The 20,440-nt window shown below is 34.2% G+C and overlaps 1 protein-coding gene across 1 annotated transcript in view; it reads right to left on the bottom strand.

Moving 5' to 3' along the window:
* Nucleotides 1-20,440, bottom strand: part of LOC118265603 (protein dissatisfaction) — a 27,583-nt gene extending 7,143 nt beyond the window's left edge. The window contains exons 1-3 of the mRNA XM_035578581.2: nucleotides 20,085-20,440; nucleotides 15,332-15,412; nucleotides 11,582-11,743 (exon numbers count right to left, since the gene is read on the bottom strand). Of these exons, the coding sequence (XP_035434474.1) occupies nucleotides 11,582-11,743; nucleotides 15,332-15,412; nucleotides 20,085-20,094 (253 nt within the window). The 5' untranslated portion in view covers nucleotides 20,095-20,440. The remainder of the gene's footprint in view (nucleotides 1-11,581; nucleotides 11,744-15,331; nucleotides 15,413-20,084) is intronic.

Raw genomic sequence — 20,440 nt, 5'->3', positions numbered from 1 at the left:
ACCTAGCCATGTTTATACTGCAGTACTTACGAACAGTTTACTACGTGTATAGATCATCTATATGTATGTATGTTTAAGAGTTGTTGCTGAAAATCTTTGCCATTACAGTTTGTAAGGTATTTAGTTACCAAAAGGCGATATCACAAGGTATAAGGTTAAAAGTAAACCAATGCCAACTTCATCATAGAATGACTCAGTGAAAATCGTGTAACATTCAAATTATGTAAATAACATTGATCAATTTTATTATAACTTTCGTGAGACATACTAAATTAATTATCATGTTATCGGCTTATTCACGTAACTGTTTGACAAAGAACTTGACTAGGTTCGAGCCATGCTAGAGGCTCATATTCATGAGCAGCATTCCGCGACGTACGACGCGGCAATTGATGTCATCGTTGAGTTGAGTTCATCTTCAAACAGTTTTTTAAGGACAACAATCAATCCAATAACTTTTCTCGCTTTGGGCGAGGCGAGACAGAGTGTACTCTTGCTTTTCGATCCGGAGCCCCGATAAACCCGCTAGGTAGCCTGCAGCTCCGGATCGTCAAACAGTTACGTGAGTGAGCCGATAACATAATAATCATCAATTCTATGAAATGAACAAAATAGTATGTATATATTATTAATATTAGATATAAATTAACTACAATCAAAGAAAAAAAGATAAAGTGTCATCCTTCAATGTTCTATACGACCTATTTCCAAGTAAAAGCGGTAACACCTATCTATGCACTTATACGTGCAGCCATAAGGTGTAAAAGCATTTGTTGCGACTACTTGCGACCCCTACCCGTAGTGGGGGGAAGGGGTCGCGGGTAGGTTACCTATAAAGTACCTACTGAACGACGTTACTGCCCGTGTAAATGGAGTTCTGCGGTCGATAGCATAGTGATGTACCTCATATATGTCGATGTATTTAGTTTATATGAGCTGTATTGCGGCTGTTGTTGTCTGTTTTGTGAAGTGCGAGGACAAAGGACAATTTCTTGATGTAAGATTATTAAATGGATCCTAATTATTTGTCTATACGTTCTTAAAACTCACAATTGTTTTCGAAAAAAAAAAAAAAACTGATGCCTTCCTTTAAGAAAAGCGGGCATTATGCAAGTTGTTCCTTAAATATGTACTTTTGTCTTGAGAGGTGGACTTATGTTTTGCAATGCAGCTATGCGGACATTTACCTATGAATAATTCTAAATTGTGATATCACGCTCCATACTATATACTAAGAATTTAGATATCGATAACGTTTATGTATAAACTACTCAGATCCCGAACAGTTAACAGTTCTACAACTAAGACCTAAATCTTTAAAGAAAAGTTTGATCTAGTTCCAGTATACTTACCTAACAACATAAACCGCTTACAAAGGCGCTTACATGTCTAAGTTTTCTTTTGTTGTGTCATAAAACTTAGTCGTTACCTTATTTATCGATAGGTGAGCCCTGCCCTGGTCGGGTAGACATGTACCCTGAGGAGGTGGCGTGGTGTGAGGCGTGATTAATGACCCAATAATCCCGGCCGCCCGCCTGCCTCATGAAAGCTTCACGAAGCCGAATTGGTGAGCGGTCAAAAGGTTTATTGACTGAACAGGCATAACCAAGACGCACTTACATAACTAACAAGTGTGTTAACCAAGCCATTACCTACGGCTAACCTGGCCAAACTGAGGTTTTATCTAATGACCTCTAGGATAATTGCAGGTTCTCTCTAAAAGGTTACTGACACTCTTAAGGTTTTTTGTTCGTAACTGAAACTGTTCAATTCAGAAGTCTGAAACTGTTCGTTCAATTCAGAAGTAAGGCATTTCAATTTGAATTACATGCACATCATTTACATTGGGGTAAGCACAGTCTTAGATACCTGGAGACATAAAGCAGTAATCTACTGTTTGCTGCAGTATATAAGTACTTATTAATTTTCAAACCACAAATACCACATACATAGGTACAACGTTTGTACAATTCATTTTACTAATAATATTATAATCAGTTCGATTTATACAAAATTAGTTTGCTTATAGGGACTCTAATCGAGTCCTAATCTAAATCCAATACTAAATGAAGTATCATAATATGGCTTTTCATTTCCCAAGTATCATGTTCAGTTTAGTGAGATGTTCAGGTTCACATCAGGTGTTCACTTTCCAAGGTTCGCCGCGTGATTCATTCAAGGAGCATGACTGGGCAGAAGTTGCCGACTTGCCGCCAGGAGCCCGTCGCGCTCTACCATCATAATACCAACGCGGATCAAGATGTTAAACAACCTGTTTTTTGCATCATAGGCTTTACAAAATAGATTTATTGAGGAAGATGTGCCAAGCCAACGGTAAAGACATTAGGGAACGACTTTTTGCAAAATGAAATATTTCGTACACGTGAGCCTTTAAGCTTCAAAAGCTTTAATAAAATGATGTAAGCGTGATGTAAATAACAAATCAAAGTATGTCTTTGAAATGGTCAAATAACACATTTGTTAAATAAGTACTTAAATAATTAATTAAGGTTTTACATAATCTTACTATTATAAATAGGTATTCAAGTATCCTGTTTGTTTTCCACAAACATTATTAGCGCTTCATAGCTGCGCATCAAAATCATCGCGTGGAAAATATCCTACGAGAGAACGACCCCGTGTCCCGACATTCGTTCCGACGTTAATTCCAGCCGCATTTGTTCCATTACATTTCCGACACAAAGTAGATACGCGTTTGCCGAATTGACTAGGTGGATGCGACCAGGCGAGCGACGAACGAAGAGGATGGGGCGAGCGCGCCGACCGGCCCGACAGGGACAGAGTATCAAAAGTGAGAAAGATGTATTCAGAAGTGAAATAGTCTGCTGGCTGAGCACATCATCATTAACGAGCCAGAGAGGGCGGAGGGCAGCGAAGAGGCAGAGGGGGCGCGCCAGGTGGGCGATGTCCCACGCTCCCTCACACCTGCGCGCGAAATTGTTCCTTACCGCAACCGCCTCAGAGAACTTATCTGTTTAAAGCTAGCTGGCTACGAGTACCGACCTCAGGGAATATTTTCGAGTGCACCGACATAAATATGAGAAATATCCAGGTTTTTATTCACCTTCCACCCCGCGGGATCCGCTCGGGTCCCGGACAAACATCTCTTATAATAGATGTCCAACAATGTCGAGATGACAACGGGTTTTGCTTCTACCCACACACCCTAGTTTTACTTTTATTTCTACTATGACACCTGTCATTCTGTCAATGTGTGTCGAGTGGAAATAACGGTAAAAATCAAATCAGTTGGAATTTCTTAACAAACGAAAGATGGTTTAGCTTTTTCATTTCTTGTCTTAAGCTATTTTCTTGTAATATCTGATAGCAAAAGTTAAAAAGAAAGAAAGAATAACATTTATTTCACACACTAAAATAACGTGTAGGTGCAGATTATGAAAACTTACAAATAGTAAATGGAATATAAGTAAAAGAGAAACAAAATTCGTTGGTAGTAAGCGAAGAGAGCAACAAAATAGTATCTTCATAAAGTTGACGCGAAGTTACCGCTGCGGTTTTTGAACGTCGAGCCTGTTTCAAAACCGAACAAGTTGAGAGTGCAGCGCATCGCTTTATTTCACCACTATAAATAACTTTGTTTTGTACACCGTAAAGTTTAAAACAGATGAACTAAAACTTTTTCCATTATGCAAAATAACAGACGAAAGTAGGTAACGTTGACAGCTGTTGTTTCAATTAAATAGTTTATCAATCTATTAGAATTTCAGTAAATTACAATCATATTAATCTAATAAATCTGGATAAACCAAAGTTAATTTAACTACAAAAACAATCATCAATAAACCTCGACTAATCCATTCGTGTTTAATGCAATTAACACACCCACCATACAACGCGAAAATTAATTAAGAATCACGTAAACGTGAACAAAAAGTAACCCCAACTAAACCAGATGCAACAGATTATCCCATTAAACATTTTAGTTTTATTCGTTATGACAGTGCAATAATTTGTTCACACACAACATTAAAATGAAATTAGATGGGCGCGATTCGCCCCGGGGGCGAGGTGAGGGTTGAATCACTTGATCTGTCAAAATATAGGCAATATTTTAGTTGGTCGGGAGGATAGCAGATAAACACGGAAGCGGTGAATAAATCACATAATCGGATCGAAACCTACCGAGCCTTTATACTGGCCAGCCTTTGTTGAAGTTGAATACCGAATCAATAGGTACACTCAATACCTGGGAGAACACGTGTTTTATTCTGTTACCAATAATACCAATTCGCACAATTTATATTTCCATGAAATTAAATATAATTCATTGTATTAAACCAATAGGTGTTAATGATGAATAATACATATAAATATACATAACCTAAACTAATCTACTCTACATACTTACTCTAGAAGTATGTAATATGAACACTACAGGTAACATTCATAATAATTAAATATTAACCACCAGATAGGTAACGTTTTAGAAATCATCAATCAAAACTTGTATCTGAAACTATGAAAATATAATTCCAAACAAATTACAACGGTTCATCTCCTTTATAACCCTAGAGAGTAACTTAAAATGTAATTAAAGGTAATAAATATCCGCAAACACAAGTGAAGTAGCTATTATAGTACAATTGGCGACCCTTTGTGAGCTCCCCTCGCGCTCGGGTGTGGTCACGCTGCACGCTGCACTGGGCGAGCGTGAACACGTGTTACTGATCCTTAACACTGCTCAAAAAGCACCGATCTACTCCATTTGATACGCTTCTGATGCCCCCACACGAAACATACGGTTTGTTCATCAATAAATATTCATTTCGAGTGGAATATTAAGTGTGCAATAAAGCTTGACTGTTACGAATTACCTGATCGTTTATGATACATTGTAACGCTACAATAAAACTACATCAGATATTTATGTAGGTACTCCTACAAAAGCTTAAAACAAGCAAAGATTTAGATTTGAAAATTTGATTGAAATCAACATTTACTTAACGTTTCATGAGCGGGACCTTGTTAAACATTTGCAGAAAATACACGTAGCAAGGTAGCAAGGTTCATTTCAATTCGTTACGAACCATTTAAATTCTCTTTTTAACACAAAAGGACTTCAAAAAGGTAAGCTCGTCGTCGAATCAAAATCTAGCGCGCGAACCGTTAAATTAAAAATAAATATTGCGAAACGTCAGCATGTTACGGGTTGGGTTCTGGAATATATCCAGGGAAAAATCGAAAAACGTTAGGATGGCCGATGTCGGTTCACAGGGGTGGTTTGGGGTAAGGTGAATCTTTTTGTGAAGTGGAGAGAATTAATTTAACCCGCTGCGGGGTAACACGACATGGCGGTAATTGAAAAGTTTGCCCCTTGTAGCAGCCGACGCCGAAGGCGACGCGTCTTCACGACACTCAGGTTTTATAACAGGCTTTTATTATAATTGATATTTTCGAATAAGTAGCTCTAATTTTTAAATACTGTTAAATAATTTTAAATTCAGTGTAAGTCTTTGGGAGAATCATGGCAGTGAATTTAAAAGTATGAGTGTTGAATGTATTATGGCAATACTAGACAGTGCCCGTCGAAGTGTTATCATCATGGCATGGTATAGTATAATTGCGCTACGTCATCGAATGTGAAAGAAAATGAACAAAAAATACACAGATAATAATTTAAGGTTGTTTGAACTTTCCAATTTGTTATTGATGACATCTGATTAACTTTGAGAAAGGTTGTTCAAGAAAAAGCTTTTAGATATCAACAATCCTTTAACTTTTTCATCGAGTATTAAAAGTACTCGTAACTTGGAGAAGCGAACGCCTGGCTTGCTCGCCCCTGATCGATTTTAAATTAATTTTATAAAGTTAAATTGGGGATTATGTTTATTTGATCACTTGAAGGAGACTCTACTCTGAGAATGTATTCTGTTTATTGTGAAACCTAAGCAAATCGTTTTCGAAAAAAACATTTACTATATTTTTATAATAGCTATCGTGAGACATACTAAATTAACTACAAATACGGTTTACTCAAGTAAATATTTGGAAATAAAGCTCTACTAGTATCGAATCACAGAGGGACTCTTCATCATGAGCAGCGTGCACAGACGCGGCGACGTCGCGCAGCCTACTGATTACTACAGAATTTATATCCATCAAAGATATAATTTTTAAATGATTTTTAATACTATAACTTCTATCATATTAGAGGACCAGCTTAACAGTAAAAATAAACACTAACCAAATATGTTTCGTAAACAACAATAAATAATAAACAAACAAATAACACACGTTGGTAAAACGACATCAATACAACTTTTGTGTATTTAATGATTTTACACCCACATCGCTTCGGATTTGCGTATACATGTCTATTCGGGGACACAAAGGTAGCCGGGTGTGTTGACGCAATGGCTAACATCGATTCGGTCTGTTTGCCAACGATATTGAAGTTAGCTGATTGGCTCCCTGGCTGGTGGACTTGGCAAACTTAATGATTTACTTTCCACAGGAACGTGACCTTTTTGTATTAGCCATTCTGAAATGATGGATTTGTGTATCACCTACTGTGTCACCATTGTGCCTACGTATTTTTGGAAAGTAGGTCACGTTTTATTAGTGGCTTTGATATACTTGCGTGGGTATACTTACCCTATTTAATCGTTTACAATATTTTCGTTTACGTCATATATAGTTTAAATCCAATATTTTAAACTATTTAAATCCCATACTCTAATTGAGTATGGGATTTAAACTATATACATTTATCTTTTAAACTAAAGTTGCGTGTAAAATTCATCTACTTCTTAATGTACCTAATGCCATGTTTATACGCTTTCATAAAAACGATACCAATCCTTGGGCGGAAAGTGGCTTGTTACTGAGATATTCAACATTTTTGGTTTTGGTAAAAAAATCCCGAATTGATTACAAAAACATCAATAAATAAAAAAATTCTGGTTGGATTTTAGTATTTTAGTTTTAATCAGTTGCCAATACATCAGTTATCATTTATAAATAGTAATAATGATATCATTCGTTTTAAAATAGCAAGTAATTTCCTATGAAATTTTGTTTTGTGTCACTAATTTGGTCAATAGAAAACTGATTTATTTCAAAAAAATATATGACACTAAGCGTACAAACTATTAGAAAAACTTTCTTGGTTTATTAGCTATCCAGAAACATAAAATTATTTACAACATTTTCAAAAATAAATGAATTAATAGATGAGAAGTAGTGTGTAAAGAGAAAAGGGCAATTTCAAAAACATCTTAATTTGCAAAATTTTGTTCAAAGTGACTTCCCCTATGACAAATACATGCCCGAAAACGCTTCCTTATCTCTATGACGGTCACTCTTGAACTGAATATGCGTTTTATTTAGTCATTATCTTCAAATATGTTTCGGAGAAGAATTTCGATACACGGCCTATTCCGTTTGTATAAACAAGGGAATTCATGTAAAAATCAACCGGCCTTAGGTTCTGGTCATTGTGCATGCCATGTAGTCATGTAGGACCGCCCTGTCAATCCAACGCCAAAACCGATGTATCCAACCACTGCCGCACAGTAGTTCGATAGTGCACTAAACAATCGTCGTGTTCGAATAAACTCATAATCTTGTTTCTAAATTCAAATTTAAAACAATGATTTAGCTCATTCCCTATTAAATTATTTAACCTTATTTCTCACCTTTAAATTTTGGGTAAAAAGTAGAGCCCAATCAAGTCATTATTAATTATGCCATCCAAATTTGAATTAAAACCGTATCCGTAAGCTGTTAGGCTTGCTTTTTTTATTTTTCGTTGACTTTTTTGATAATAATGGATATTGTGATAGTTTGTCCAGCGCACTATCGAACTACTGTGGGTAGGATGTACTCGGTTTCCAGTGTTATATTGGCAGGGCGGTCCAACTACATGACACATGCATGCACAATGACCAGAACCTAAGGCCGGTTGATTTTTACATGAACTCCCTTGTTTATACAGCGGAATAGGCCGTGTATCGATATTCTTCTCCGAAACATATTTGAAGATAATGACTAGATAAGACGCATATTCAGTTCAAGAGTGACCGTCATAGAGATAAGGAAGCGTTTTCGGGCATGTATTTGTCATAGGGGAAGCCACTTTGAACAAAATTTTGCAAATTAAGATGTTTTTGAAATTGCCCTTTTCTCTTTACACAATACTTATCGTCTATTAATTCATTTATTTTTGAGAATGTTGTAAATAATTTTATGTGTCTGGGTACCTAATAAACCAAGGAAGTTTTTCTAATAGTTTGTACGCTTAGTGTAATATATTTTTTTTGAAATAAATCCAGTTTTCTATCGACCAAATTAGTGACACAAAACAAAATTTCATAGGAAATTACTTGCTATTTTAAAACGAATGATATTTCTGCCATTATTACTATTTATAAATGATAACTGATGTATTGGCAATTGATTAAAACTAAAACTACTAAAATCCAACCAGTATTTTTTTATTTATTGATGTTTTTGTAATCAATTCGGGATTTTTTTACCAAAACCAAAAATGTTGAATATCTCAGAAACTATCCACTTTCCGCCCAAGGACCTCAGGGCTAATTTTGTAGGAAATTTAGTTGTAAAATCACCTCCCGAGAGGAATACGTCGAATTCAAAGTCACCCTGTATACATTTATCTTTTAAACTAAAGTTGTGTGTAAAATTATATCTATTTCTTAATGTACCTACCTACTACATGTTTAAATCACAATATACCAGTAACAAGCGCTTTCACAAAAACGATTGGTGTGTATATCTTCTCAATAAGTAAGAAGGTACATGTAGAACACCAAGATATGATAAAAAACTTTTAAATATTTTTACATAAAACATTGTTCATTAAACCTGAAACAAGATCCGGCTTCCAAATTGTGTGAGCTGTGAACTGAAAGCCACGCAGGCAGGCTGCTCCTGACTGATTAATGGAATTAATTCATTATTCTGCGGTTGCGGCCGGGAAGCGACGCAGTCGAACTCAGAACGAATGAATTCATAATGCCTGTCTGCGATTGTTCACGGTTTCAAGTCGGTATTTGCGAAAAATATGTCAGCAACTATTTCTCACTTCTAGTACTTTGTTCTGTAGGCTGGATTTGGTTATTGAGCTAGGATTCACATTCAACTATTTATTAGGGCTAATCCTAGTTGAATGTTAGTATTTAATGTAGAGTTGTTATTTGGTTTCAAGGGTTTACTATTTTAGAATATTTTGGATTCTCTAATAATGACACTATGTGGTTACTACATGAATTAATAATAATACGTCGTTGATAATAAATCAACTGTGGTATTGGTTCTTTAGGCCAATTTTTTATTCGTATTAAATAGGAATAGGTACACCAAATTCAAACTGCATTTACGTGGAAAGGTTATGATTATGCCATACCGAATGTATGCCTGCCTATGACTGTCTATAGAGGCTACAAGTTAAAATCCTCCTGAAAATCTGACAAAAGACGTATGCCATCAGTAAGGGGTTACCATGTTATATATCTAGCGTCCATGGCCCTATACCAATTTCCTTGAGAAAAACTAAATTAAACAAACATTTGACCGTTACAAAGCAACTCGTAGTACAGTGCTACGACGGCGTAGTATTTATTTCGTAGCTCGTAGCATGTAACTTTTTATTCAGCTCTCGCTTTTATCTGTATGATATTTAACTAGGTGAAGTGGTTAATTAGGTGACGAGCTATAGAGCCGAGTGTCAGGTATGTTCGTATGTACTTAGATACGACAGCGGGTGGAATGGAGCTCGCGTCGGCGGGTAAGTTTCGTGAGGGCGTATAATTACGCGAGCGAGTAAACATATAAAGGTAATCCGGGCCGCGGCGGCACAAAGTGATGCTCGTGAATAAATTAGCGACAGAGCACCTGCGCCACCACCGCACTCCCACTGCTACCTACTGCAGGGCTACCTACTTCAACTTCTATGTACTGATTAGTGTTTTTATCTTTATTTTTGTAAAAGTCTATACAATTTTGCGTTTAAAAATAACCACGTTTCATCTTTTTATAATGATGAATTTTTGTTTTAAGTGATCCATTTCATCACTTTAAAAGCTATTCTGCGTAATCATTAAGCGAATAAACTTAATGATTAACAACTTAGCAAGTAAAAATAGATTTATTTAAATGATATTGCCTTAAGAGTGCCAAAATAGGTTAAATCTAGTGCAGCTGTCAAATCAACGATATATATCTCAACAGTTTATGTGTAAGTGAGGTTGATAGTGGTGTACCAGATTTATTTCGGCAACCCTAGAACAGATAAGATGTATCTATTTGTATATAAAGTAGGTACGTACTAAAAGGCTTCGTCACATGGCGAGAGCAGCCCGACTTGCGGGCTACATGGGACCCTATGAATATTCAATTTATTCACAAGATTTTACTTAGAGAGAATTTAGATTTAGATCGAGTCATATATTATAAAGTAAAGTGAAATATATTCCCGTGGATTAGAAATAGAATATGAATAAGTTAACAGGGTAGTGATATAGGAGGACAAATCAATGAGGTACCTAGTTCAGGTATGAAGGCTGGTCAAGGTTGTGTTTAGTGGTATGTGTGTATGTTATACATTTGTCATTGGTAGAGTCTATTTTTTACAGTGAACGAACTAAATAACTAATGGGCAATGGAGATGAGAAAGGCATCGTAATACTTACTACCACCTTTTCTGTATTCATTACTTATGAGCTTCCATTCATCATCCATTTCTAAATATAGTTAAACGAGGATATATACTTAAATATATTGAATAGTAAAAGTAGTGAGTATAAAGTATCACAAACATATCCGCAATAACAGAATCCTATTCAAAATGGCTATAAATAAAGAACACAAAGGCTGACATCGCAACACCGGCCGCAATATTGGGTTCATAGAGGTGACGTAATGACAGATAGGATCCGAAACTGCTGTGGAAATTGAACTAGCCGCCGGCAAACGCTATATTTCACTCAATATTTGAGCGAATGGACAGAGGACAAAACAACCTGCTGTGAGCCTGATGGACGTTATGCCGCGTTATGTGCTGAATGATAGCGCGGATCTACGATAGCAAATAACGTCCGCCATTGTCGGTCGAACCATTGTTACCAGTTTACCGCACCTCTACTTTGCTGTATGTTTTCAATTTGCTTATAGTGTGTTCGTTTTAGGCTATTTAGGTACTTTCCGAATGCATTTTTACGTACGATACCTACTTATCACTAATATTTATTCTAAGATTCCTGTGGTTAGTACAAATACGCATTACGTTCTGTTTAGTTAAATTTAATTGCAGCGCAAATGTGAGTTCCGTAATTAATTGATTCTTTTCTCTTGATCGCACGGTAATTTTTTTTAAGTCCATCTAGATTCTACACTTTCGTATACCTTATATTTGATTTGAATTTCACAATAGACAAGTTTGACAAAAGCGACTTTGCATCGACATACGGTACCTAAAGAATTTCATTATTATTTCAAGTCATAATGACTTTAACAAATTGGTACCTACAATAATCAATTATTAAGCTGATAAGTTGCGTCATCCGGAGATACGACTTACCGTCTTTGTTCATGTTAGCTTGGAAGCACTTGGCGAGGCGGCAGGCGCGGCACTGGTTCCTATGAGTCTTGTCCACTGGGCAGCGGCCCTTCATCTCGCCTCCAGCCTTGCAGGTATACACCCGATTGCGGTGTATAGACCGCTTGAAGAATCCTGAACAACCTACCAATAAATGTAACATTAGATAAATGTTTTTTTTTCCAATTACTTACTATGTAAGGTAACCTAACCAAATAAGGCCTACCTTATTTTTATTACCGCCTAGCTCGTAGGTTTAAAATGACAATGGGCTGATAATTTCAAAATCTTATATTTATTTATTAAACTTTGTAATAATGGAATCAAAATGGCTTTAGAAACAAAATTTACAATTTTATAAACACAAATAACTAAAGTGTCACTTTGGCCTTATTGGGAACCCTATGTCTTAATAAGGCCTCAATAAAAACTAGTAAGTATTCAACTTCTTAATTATAACAAAACTTTGTCAATGCTTATAATAAATGTAATGAGACCTTATTAATTAATTTTGGTCATTATACATCAGGCTAAACGAGTTTCTCATCATGTAATACCCAGTAATATCTTTGAAGTCATCGGCACCCCAGCATCAGTCAAACGAATGAGAATAACTTCTTGTTCTGTAGCCAATTTAGCGACCGACCTAGCTTTCGTGTAGTGGAAACCACTCTTTAGATGATGCGTACTTCTTTGGATGTTATATCTGGCTGCAGCAGCCTACCGGGTAAAACAGGGTGTATAAAATTCAAAGGGTGAATAGATACTATGAAGAATTTCCCGATATCCATTCACCCCTTTTCTGTATCTATTCACCCCGTTTACCCCTTTCTACCATTTTAACAGCGTTTTCCATCTTTTGCAAAATCCATTGGCTTTCTTTTTGACAGAAGCTGGTGATCCGTTTTCTTTGAAATTAATGAAAAACAACTATGCCGTAATAAGGCCTACACGTTTTTTTTGTAGGCTTTATTAGGGCATGGCACATAGGTAAACAAAACAACGATTATATGAAATACACCGATATTATAGCTATTTCACTAATGTGAGGAGATGGCTAAATGTATAATTGTCATACAGACAAAACACGGCACGTCGTATACTGATAAATATAAAAATACTAACAGTTTACGCTACTCGAATTTTATAAAAACTAAAGTGCGCTCCACGTCGTGATTGTTTTCGTCTGTAGGTTCCAACATAATCGCGGCACGGGTTGCTTGCTGTGCTCAAATTAGTTAAGTAATGTGCATGCACACTTCTACAAACTTTGGCGACCATTTGACATCGGGAAGAGGGAAATTTTCAAAATAGGCTTTATTGGGGCATAGGCCTTATTTGGTTAGGGTACTATACTAAGAATCCTGTATAAATCAAGCCAAGATTTACAGTAAACCAAATCTCCAAGTTTTCATTTTCTTTCCTTCGATAAGCCTACCTATGTACCTACTAGTTTTCATGAAAATTAAATAATTTAGAACAAATCAATTACTCTTAGATTGGTTAACGTTTATATTTAATTTTAAAACCTACAACTATTTGGTACACTAACTAACTACAACCAACTACAGAATATGTTTCATTATCACTGTATTGTATTAATTTAAAAATAACCATACTTTGAGGCCTTTATTTTTAGTAATTATATATGTGTAATTGAAATCAAACTATAAAATTTCGTGTAACGTAAAAAAAGATTTTCTTTAGGTGAAAATATAAATTTTGGCATGTGCATCCGTGATCATGGCGCTTGGAACAGTGTCGAAATATCGGAAAGCCGTAAATATCCCGTTTTGAATTCTAAAGAAATGTTAATATCGTGGATCGTAATGTAGGCATACATTTTAGGGCTATTAGACGAGTTAATAAATACTTTTTAGCTCCCAATTATAATCCACGCTATAAAACTGGCAAGAAAAATAAGCATCAGATGCCATTTGAATATTTTTTTCTTTTATTTATTTTTTCAAGTTAAATGGCGTCCAACATTTATGTTCACCAAAAATGGCTAGTATTTTAATTTTTTTTTTATTGAAACAGAATTATCTATTAAAAAAATATAATTTATTGAATGATTATATTTTTTAACACTTTAATTTATTTATTAACTAAAATTGATTTCTAAACCAAAGTAACGAAACTTACTGGCCATTTTCGATGAAAAAATATGTTGGATGACATTTATATCACAAAAGAAAAAAAAGTGGCTAATGGCATCCTAAAATATTTAGCGGCCAGTTTTATTAGCTTTTAATACGGTACAACGAAAAAGGTTCTTTTCTGGTATTATGTACGATTTTTGTGTCGCCAAATTGTTATTATACTTATAAATAATATTTGTTATAATAAACAATATTTTATTCTAGCTGCTTCTTCTTCTACTAGCTTCTAAAAGGACTTATTGAAAGTATTTTTTAAACGAAATTACATAACTTAATTTATCTTAGGTACGTGTGTTTTAGCGAATCTAGATAGATACATTATCAAACAACCAATCCAGGTCTACATTTATATTTTCACGATTTTGGAACGTGATTATTTCTTAATAATTTCTTAATAATAATAATATTACGTGCGGATTAAAACATCGATTAAGAGATAAAACAATAAAAACATCCATTTAATTTAGGTATATCATGTGGCAGATAGAACTAGTTACAAGCAGAATAATAATTTGACAACAAATACTTACTAAATTCAAGGCTAAGCATTTAAGCATATAAGTTATAAAATAGGTATGGACACAGATGTAAAGAATTCGTTCAAATTATATTAACTTTACTATTAATTGTAATAAATTATACTAAGTTAAATTACGTGATTTAGTATATTTCAAGGTTATTGGGTACATTTAAACTGTATTATTGATAGCTTAGATTAGATTTTGATGACATTTCCTGGCTGTTTTCAGTCAATTTGTGTTGTGTTTAAGATTTAAGTGTGGGAGCGCCATGATTCGGCACTAATGGGCCGCCTCGACCGGTGTGATACCACGGCCTCATAGAAAACTGACGTGAAGCGACGCCTGCGTTGTGTTTCATTGTGTGAGTAAGGTTACCGGAGGCCCAATTACCAATGTTTCGGGTGTCCATGGGCGGCGGCGATTGCTTACGATCATAATTCGTTCGGTTAGTTTATATCATAAAAAAAGAATTGTTTACTTATTTAATCTTCATCACGAAATAGTGAATGGCGGACTTAATGCCTTAAGGCATTTTCTAACAGTCAACCATAGGGCAGTGCAGAGAAATGAAGCGGCTTGAAGCGAAGCCAAAACACAAGCACAAAAGAAAATTTGTTATTTATTATGTATGTGTTGGTTGTTTCAAGTACAGTTTCTATTTTTTTACAAGATACTTAAACTATATTATTAATAGCTCACGAATCATGTTTTCAAGCTAAATTATCCATTATCATACTACTTGGAGTATATCAACCTTTTTTTTAAACATGACACATATTTATAATAAGCATTCAAATCAGTTAAATTTCTAACAAAACAAGGAAAAATAGGCCAGAGAAGGGATTAGAAGATAAAAATGTATCATAAAAGTAAACATGACCACTCATCATTTTCCTAAAATATAGTGAATAACTCATTTATTTATACTTTAATCAGTTTATTATCGAGTTATCAAGTATAATCTATTATTAATGTCTGTTATTGTGTAATTGAGAGATAAATAAGTGTACTCATGTCGTGTAGGTAAACAGATGGCGAAGGTATCTTACCGTCGCAACTGTAGATGCCGTAGTGCTTGCCTGAGCTCCTATCCCCGCAGACATTGCAGGGGATGTCAAGTAGACGGTCACCTGGAACCAATATTACTATATTAAACATGAATAATGATTAATAGTGATGTTGACAGGGTATGAAGATTAAACATTAATTTAGTCCGTTAGTTAAATGATGAAAAAATATTAGACACGTATTTTTTGTCATAATTATGAGTAATAAATACTTATTATAGGTAGATAAAACGAATTAAATTTAGGAGAGTAAGGCTACTACGTCATCACTGTCTTTAAAAATGTATCGTGACGTCTCACGAGATTTCAAATCAAGGTATCGTCGAAAGTATTTAATTCTGTAAGAAAACAAAAAATACCTGTGTAATGAGTATCTTAGCGATTAAGTTTTCAATAAATAGTTTTATGCACACAACACATTAAGATAAAAATTAATAAAATTCTTCATTCACTTTGGTAACTTTACACCTAAAATCCACGACTATGTAATGAAACAAGTGTTTATTTATTAACTGATACTCCACCGACACCTCGGAGCTCCCCTTTCCCCAAAATAGATTAGTCAGATTACACCAATCTCGCTAATAACGTTGGTGTTTTTGTTCCGTTTACAGAAGCCTTCCCTCCCGTCCCCTTTTCCTTAACGCCTGTAGAGCCTACTGTCACACCGAACTGAAGAAACTATTCTTTGGGTTTTGAATGTGGTATAATTTGTTTAGCATGTAACTGAGATTAAATATCTGGCTGCAGCAGTATAGATGAAATAATTATTGCTTTTGTAATGAAATGTGCATTTACACTTCTAAACTCCACAGTGAAATGCTTTTTATTGTGATGAATCACCAATTAATTTAGGAAGTGCTACCTTAATAAAGTAAACTTGAATATGATGTATGATTTAAATAAAATTTCTTCAATATATTTTATTACTTGAATCATAGGAATATGTCTTTTAAAAATACTACGACGAAGAAATTAATTTCTTTTGATTCTATATCATCCGATGATTTTATACGTTTGTTTCCTTCAAATAATTCAATTTGGTGTTACAAGAGACCGCCATCTTAATACCGTGAATCCTTTTCGCGGAAGGATCCTTTATTTTTTCGTTAAAACGGACTTAGACGACTTTACTGTTCGTCTTCCGAGCCTCCCGGGAAAGCCGCGAAGTGCCGTAATTATCCCCTTTTTTTGCGCACTTTGAAAACTTCTTTGTGGATGGGAGATGATGGGGTTCAGCTGCGTAGTATACAGAAACGAATTTTAATGTAAAGAATTAAATGTTTTATTTCATTTACTGGTGGAAAACTTTTATTTTTTTATTATAATCAAACAGAAACATAAAGAAAACGGTTATTTTTCTGAAGTACCAGAATAGTACGAGAAACATGTGTCTACCGTTTTATTAACAAAACATGACATGCCGATGTCAAGAAGTGATAATACCAAGAATAGAGAATGACTCAGTAATATATTATGTAACAATTTGGAATATTAATTTGCCTATTTTCAATTGTTTTTTCTTTCGTCTCATTTTCAAAACGTTATAAAAGTTTTGACGTTTTGTTTTCTATATTATCATTACTTTCAAAGTATTTTTTCTTACTAGACAATTGGAAACAGTGATAATAAACATTATGATTATTTATAAAATAAAAAAATTGGTTATTGTGATTCAATTATTTTCAATATAGGCTAAATAAAATATTAGCCAAGTCAAAAGCGCATGCGGTTTTTCCCAAATAAAATTAAATCTTATTCAATAAAAAGACGCATCAAAAAAAATGTCATAAACATAAATCCGTTCAGTGCTTTTCACATGGACAAACAGCTCTTCTCACAAAGTTCCGCGTTAATAAATAGACAGACATTAGATGAAAAGCTGCATATTCACGTATCTATTCGCGTGTGTCTACTGATGCGCGTAGCACGGCGCAGTGAACTCTAAATAACGCGCGACAAATTACGATAGTCGTGTGAAACACCACACTTGCTAATGCCGATCAAATGAATACTTACTTAATCGTTGCCCTCGTGATGTTTACGCGGATATAAGTAGATTATGTTCGTGACTGATGTTTTTCTTTCGTTTTACATGCTTTTGATTTTTGTTGTATAGTAGGTATGTACATATGTGATTTGTTAATGTTGAGGTTTGCGAGAGAATATAGCAAGAGTGTGTACTCATAAAATGACTATCGGAAAAATGTGGATATTCTATCTTATATTCCATCCGTCGGCAAATAGAAAATGAAGGCTTTTGGTTCCATTTGAAGTTTGATTTGATTTGCTTAATTGATTTTATCTGCAAGCGAGTTGCTTGCATGTTCGCAACATACAAAATGATTTTGTCAATAGTTCATTCGTACAAAAGCTCGTACTCTTAAATTAAATACATATAAACTGCATTTTAGTTTAATTATAAAATCTAAATCAATACAAAAGCAAGAGAGTAGAAAACGTATGTGTATATGTAGACTTACAGTACATAAAACACGTTAATAAAAATCAATCGTAACGTGCGTATAACAAAATGGACTTAAAAATCTCTTGTCCCATTTCATAATAACACGACGAAATTCAAAAGCAAACATCATAATTGATCACGTCTTCAATAATACAAAACATTGCGATTATTTACTTTTTGACAAAGACTAAGAAACACAAGTAAAATACTTAATTAAACTCAAACAACGGTAATAAGTTAGGCGTTAAGTGATTAGATTAAGTTACATGCACCCTTTGTACAAGTTGGGTTGGGGAGACGGTCCAAGTTTCGGGTTCGTCCCTAAGTTACGTTTGTGAGGACGCGGGTTTCAATTCACTGATCTCCTAAGATCTTATTTGTGTGCTAACTACGAACAATGGACTTAACATACGAACGTGTCTATGTGGATATTGTGTAGCACTAAGCTTATTACTGGCGAAGCGTTTCAAACTATCTTATTTAACAGATAGTGGAATGAATTGATTCGCTTTGCTTTGTATATGCTTTGTAAGTACTTATGTGTAATATGTATGTGTGTACTTTTATTATCTAGCTTTTAATTTGATAAGATTTTATTCTACTAATACTTGTAGGTACTTGATATCTATGTAGATTTTGTGAAAAAGAATAAGAAAATAGTCATACTTACACCCATTATATAGTAAGCAAATTATACACATAGTACGATTTATTTTAAAATTTATAATTAAAGACATTTCATCGGAATGTTTATCGGAACCAAACTTAGTCTATCTTCGTTTAGCTTATGGCATATTTGTGTATTTTTTAGTAATATCACCATTTCATCTTTTGAGGGATACAATTTTAATTATTATGTTATCGGCTTACTCACGTAATGTTTTGACGTGGAACTCGACTAGTTTAGAGGCTCATATTCATGAGCAGCATTACGCGACACACGACGCGGCGATTGTAGCAGTGCGACAATAATAATTAATTTAGTATGTCTCACGAAGGATATAATTTTGCTTATGTCTTTAAAATTTCACTACGAAAGTTGAAGTTAATTAGGTTTATGTCTTTCAATCCTCATTGAAAGTTTTTTTTATTATGTTTGTTATTCATCCGCCTGTTTTTTAGCGTAGCAATTAAACTTATCAAATTCTAAAAATACATTATTGCAGATTTTTGTGATAATTATAATATCTAACTATTTATGATCTATTCAAAAACGTTTCAAAACTCTAAATTTAATTTAAATAACACCATAATATTATGATAAAAGAAGAAGAATTTGTCTAAAACGAATCATGGCTTGTGATAACTAGATACTTGGTAGTAAATAAAATGCCAAACACACAGCGACGGGTCATAAGCTTTTAAGTTGCAGATTACGTATTTACTTATTTCTTTCGTAATTAAATTATTTTTAATTTACTTACTACTTACTTATCTGTCTAAGGATCATTGAAAAAACATAACAATTATTTTTAGCGACTTGAAAATAAATGTGAATCTTTTCTTACAACTGTGCAATAAACATAATAGAGCTATGCATTCATAACCTCTGTTAAAAACATTTTATGGAGATACATTTAATAGCGATTAATGATAAATTCATAAATAGAGATTATTGTTCGAAGAGAGATTAAGAGAAGAGATTAACCGCCGTACTCAGAGTGATTTCATGATTACTTCACATAGTCCTTAGCAATTGTTTTCAGAACAAAATTATTACTAAGGAATAATTTTGGTGATCATTAAATGTCTCTAAGTATGGTAGTTAAAAGATAAAGATAGGAAATAATTAAGTATAGGTAGTAGGTAGTTTAGACTTTTATTTGACTAGCCTTTATATTTAAATAGACTGGCAAATCTGTATTTATTCAATAGTATCAGTTTGAAGTAATGTTAGCAGTCCTATATCATATGCGACGGGTAAATACTTTAGTATTATTCCTGATAAGATAAAAATATTTACCAATAAATAAGCTTTTTTTGTCAAATTACGTACCTATTACTTAGAGCTATTAATTTGGTATATAATGTAACGTATATTAAATTAAATAAACTCGAAATGGACAAATTAGTTAAATCTACAACAAGATTTTTTTTATTTCAATATCTACTAAGCTATAAAGGACATTTTTACCAACCAGTATAATTTATTTTATTGTCCACAAGTATCTATAATACATATAGCATATTCAATAAGTTCACACTAACTTTAAAGTAACAACAACAAACAATGACAGATGACTAAGTAAAAAAGTTAAATCAGCTGACCTGTCCCCATCCTACGGACTGCCACGTTTGGCGCCCGTTGTCGCTCCCAGAAGGCAGACAGCTCGACAGTTGTCTTCGAAGCTCAGTTCAAATCAATCCACTAACTTCAGGTAAATACATAATCATTTAATTGTCACCAACTTTACTATAGTCTCTTGTTTTATGACTTTTATAAATACACCAAAAATCACACTGTCAGAATTTAAAGTGTTCTTTCGCACACACATTCATTACCTAGTGTAAAGTGAGTACATATGTACGAAAGTTTTAATGACTTCTGTAGGTGACTTCACCACCCAGTCGCGGCTTTCGGCAGACTGCTCCGATAATTGTGATCTTTGAAGCCGCTGCGGAGA

The sequence above is a fragment of the Spodoptera frugiperda genome, chromosome 28 (genome assembly GCF_023101765.2).
Source record: "Spodoptera frugiperda isolate SF20-4 chromosome 28, AGI-APGP_CSIRO_Sfru_2.0, whole genome shotgun sequence".
Lineage (NCBI taxonomy): Eukaryota > Metazoa > Arthropoda > Insecta > Lepidoptera > Noctuidae > Spodoptera > Spodoptera frugiperda.
The sequence above is the reverse complement of the archived record's forward strand: the minus strand, read 5'-3'. Positions and strand labels throughout refer to the sequence as shown.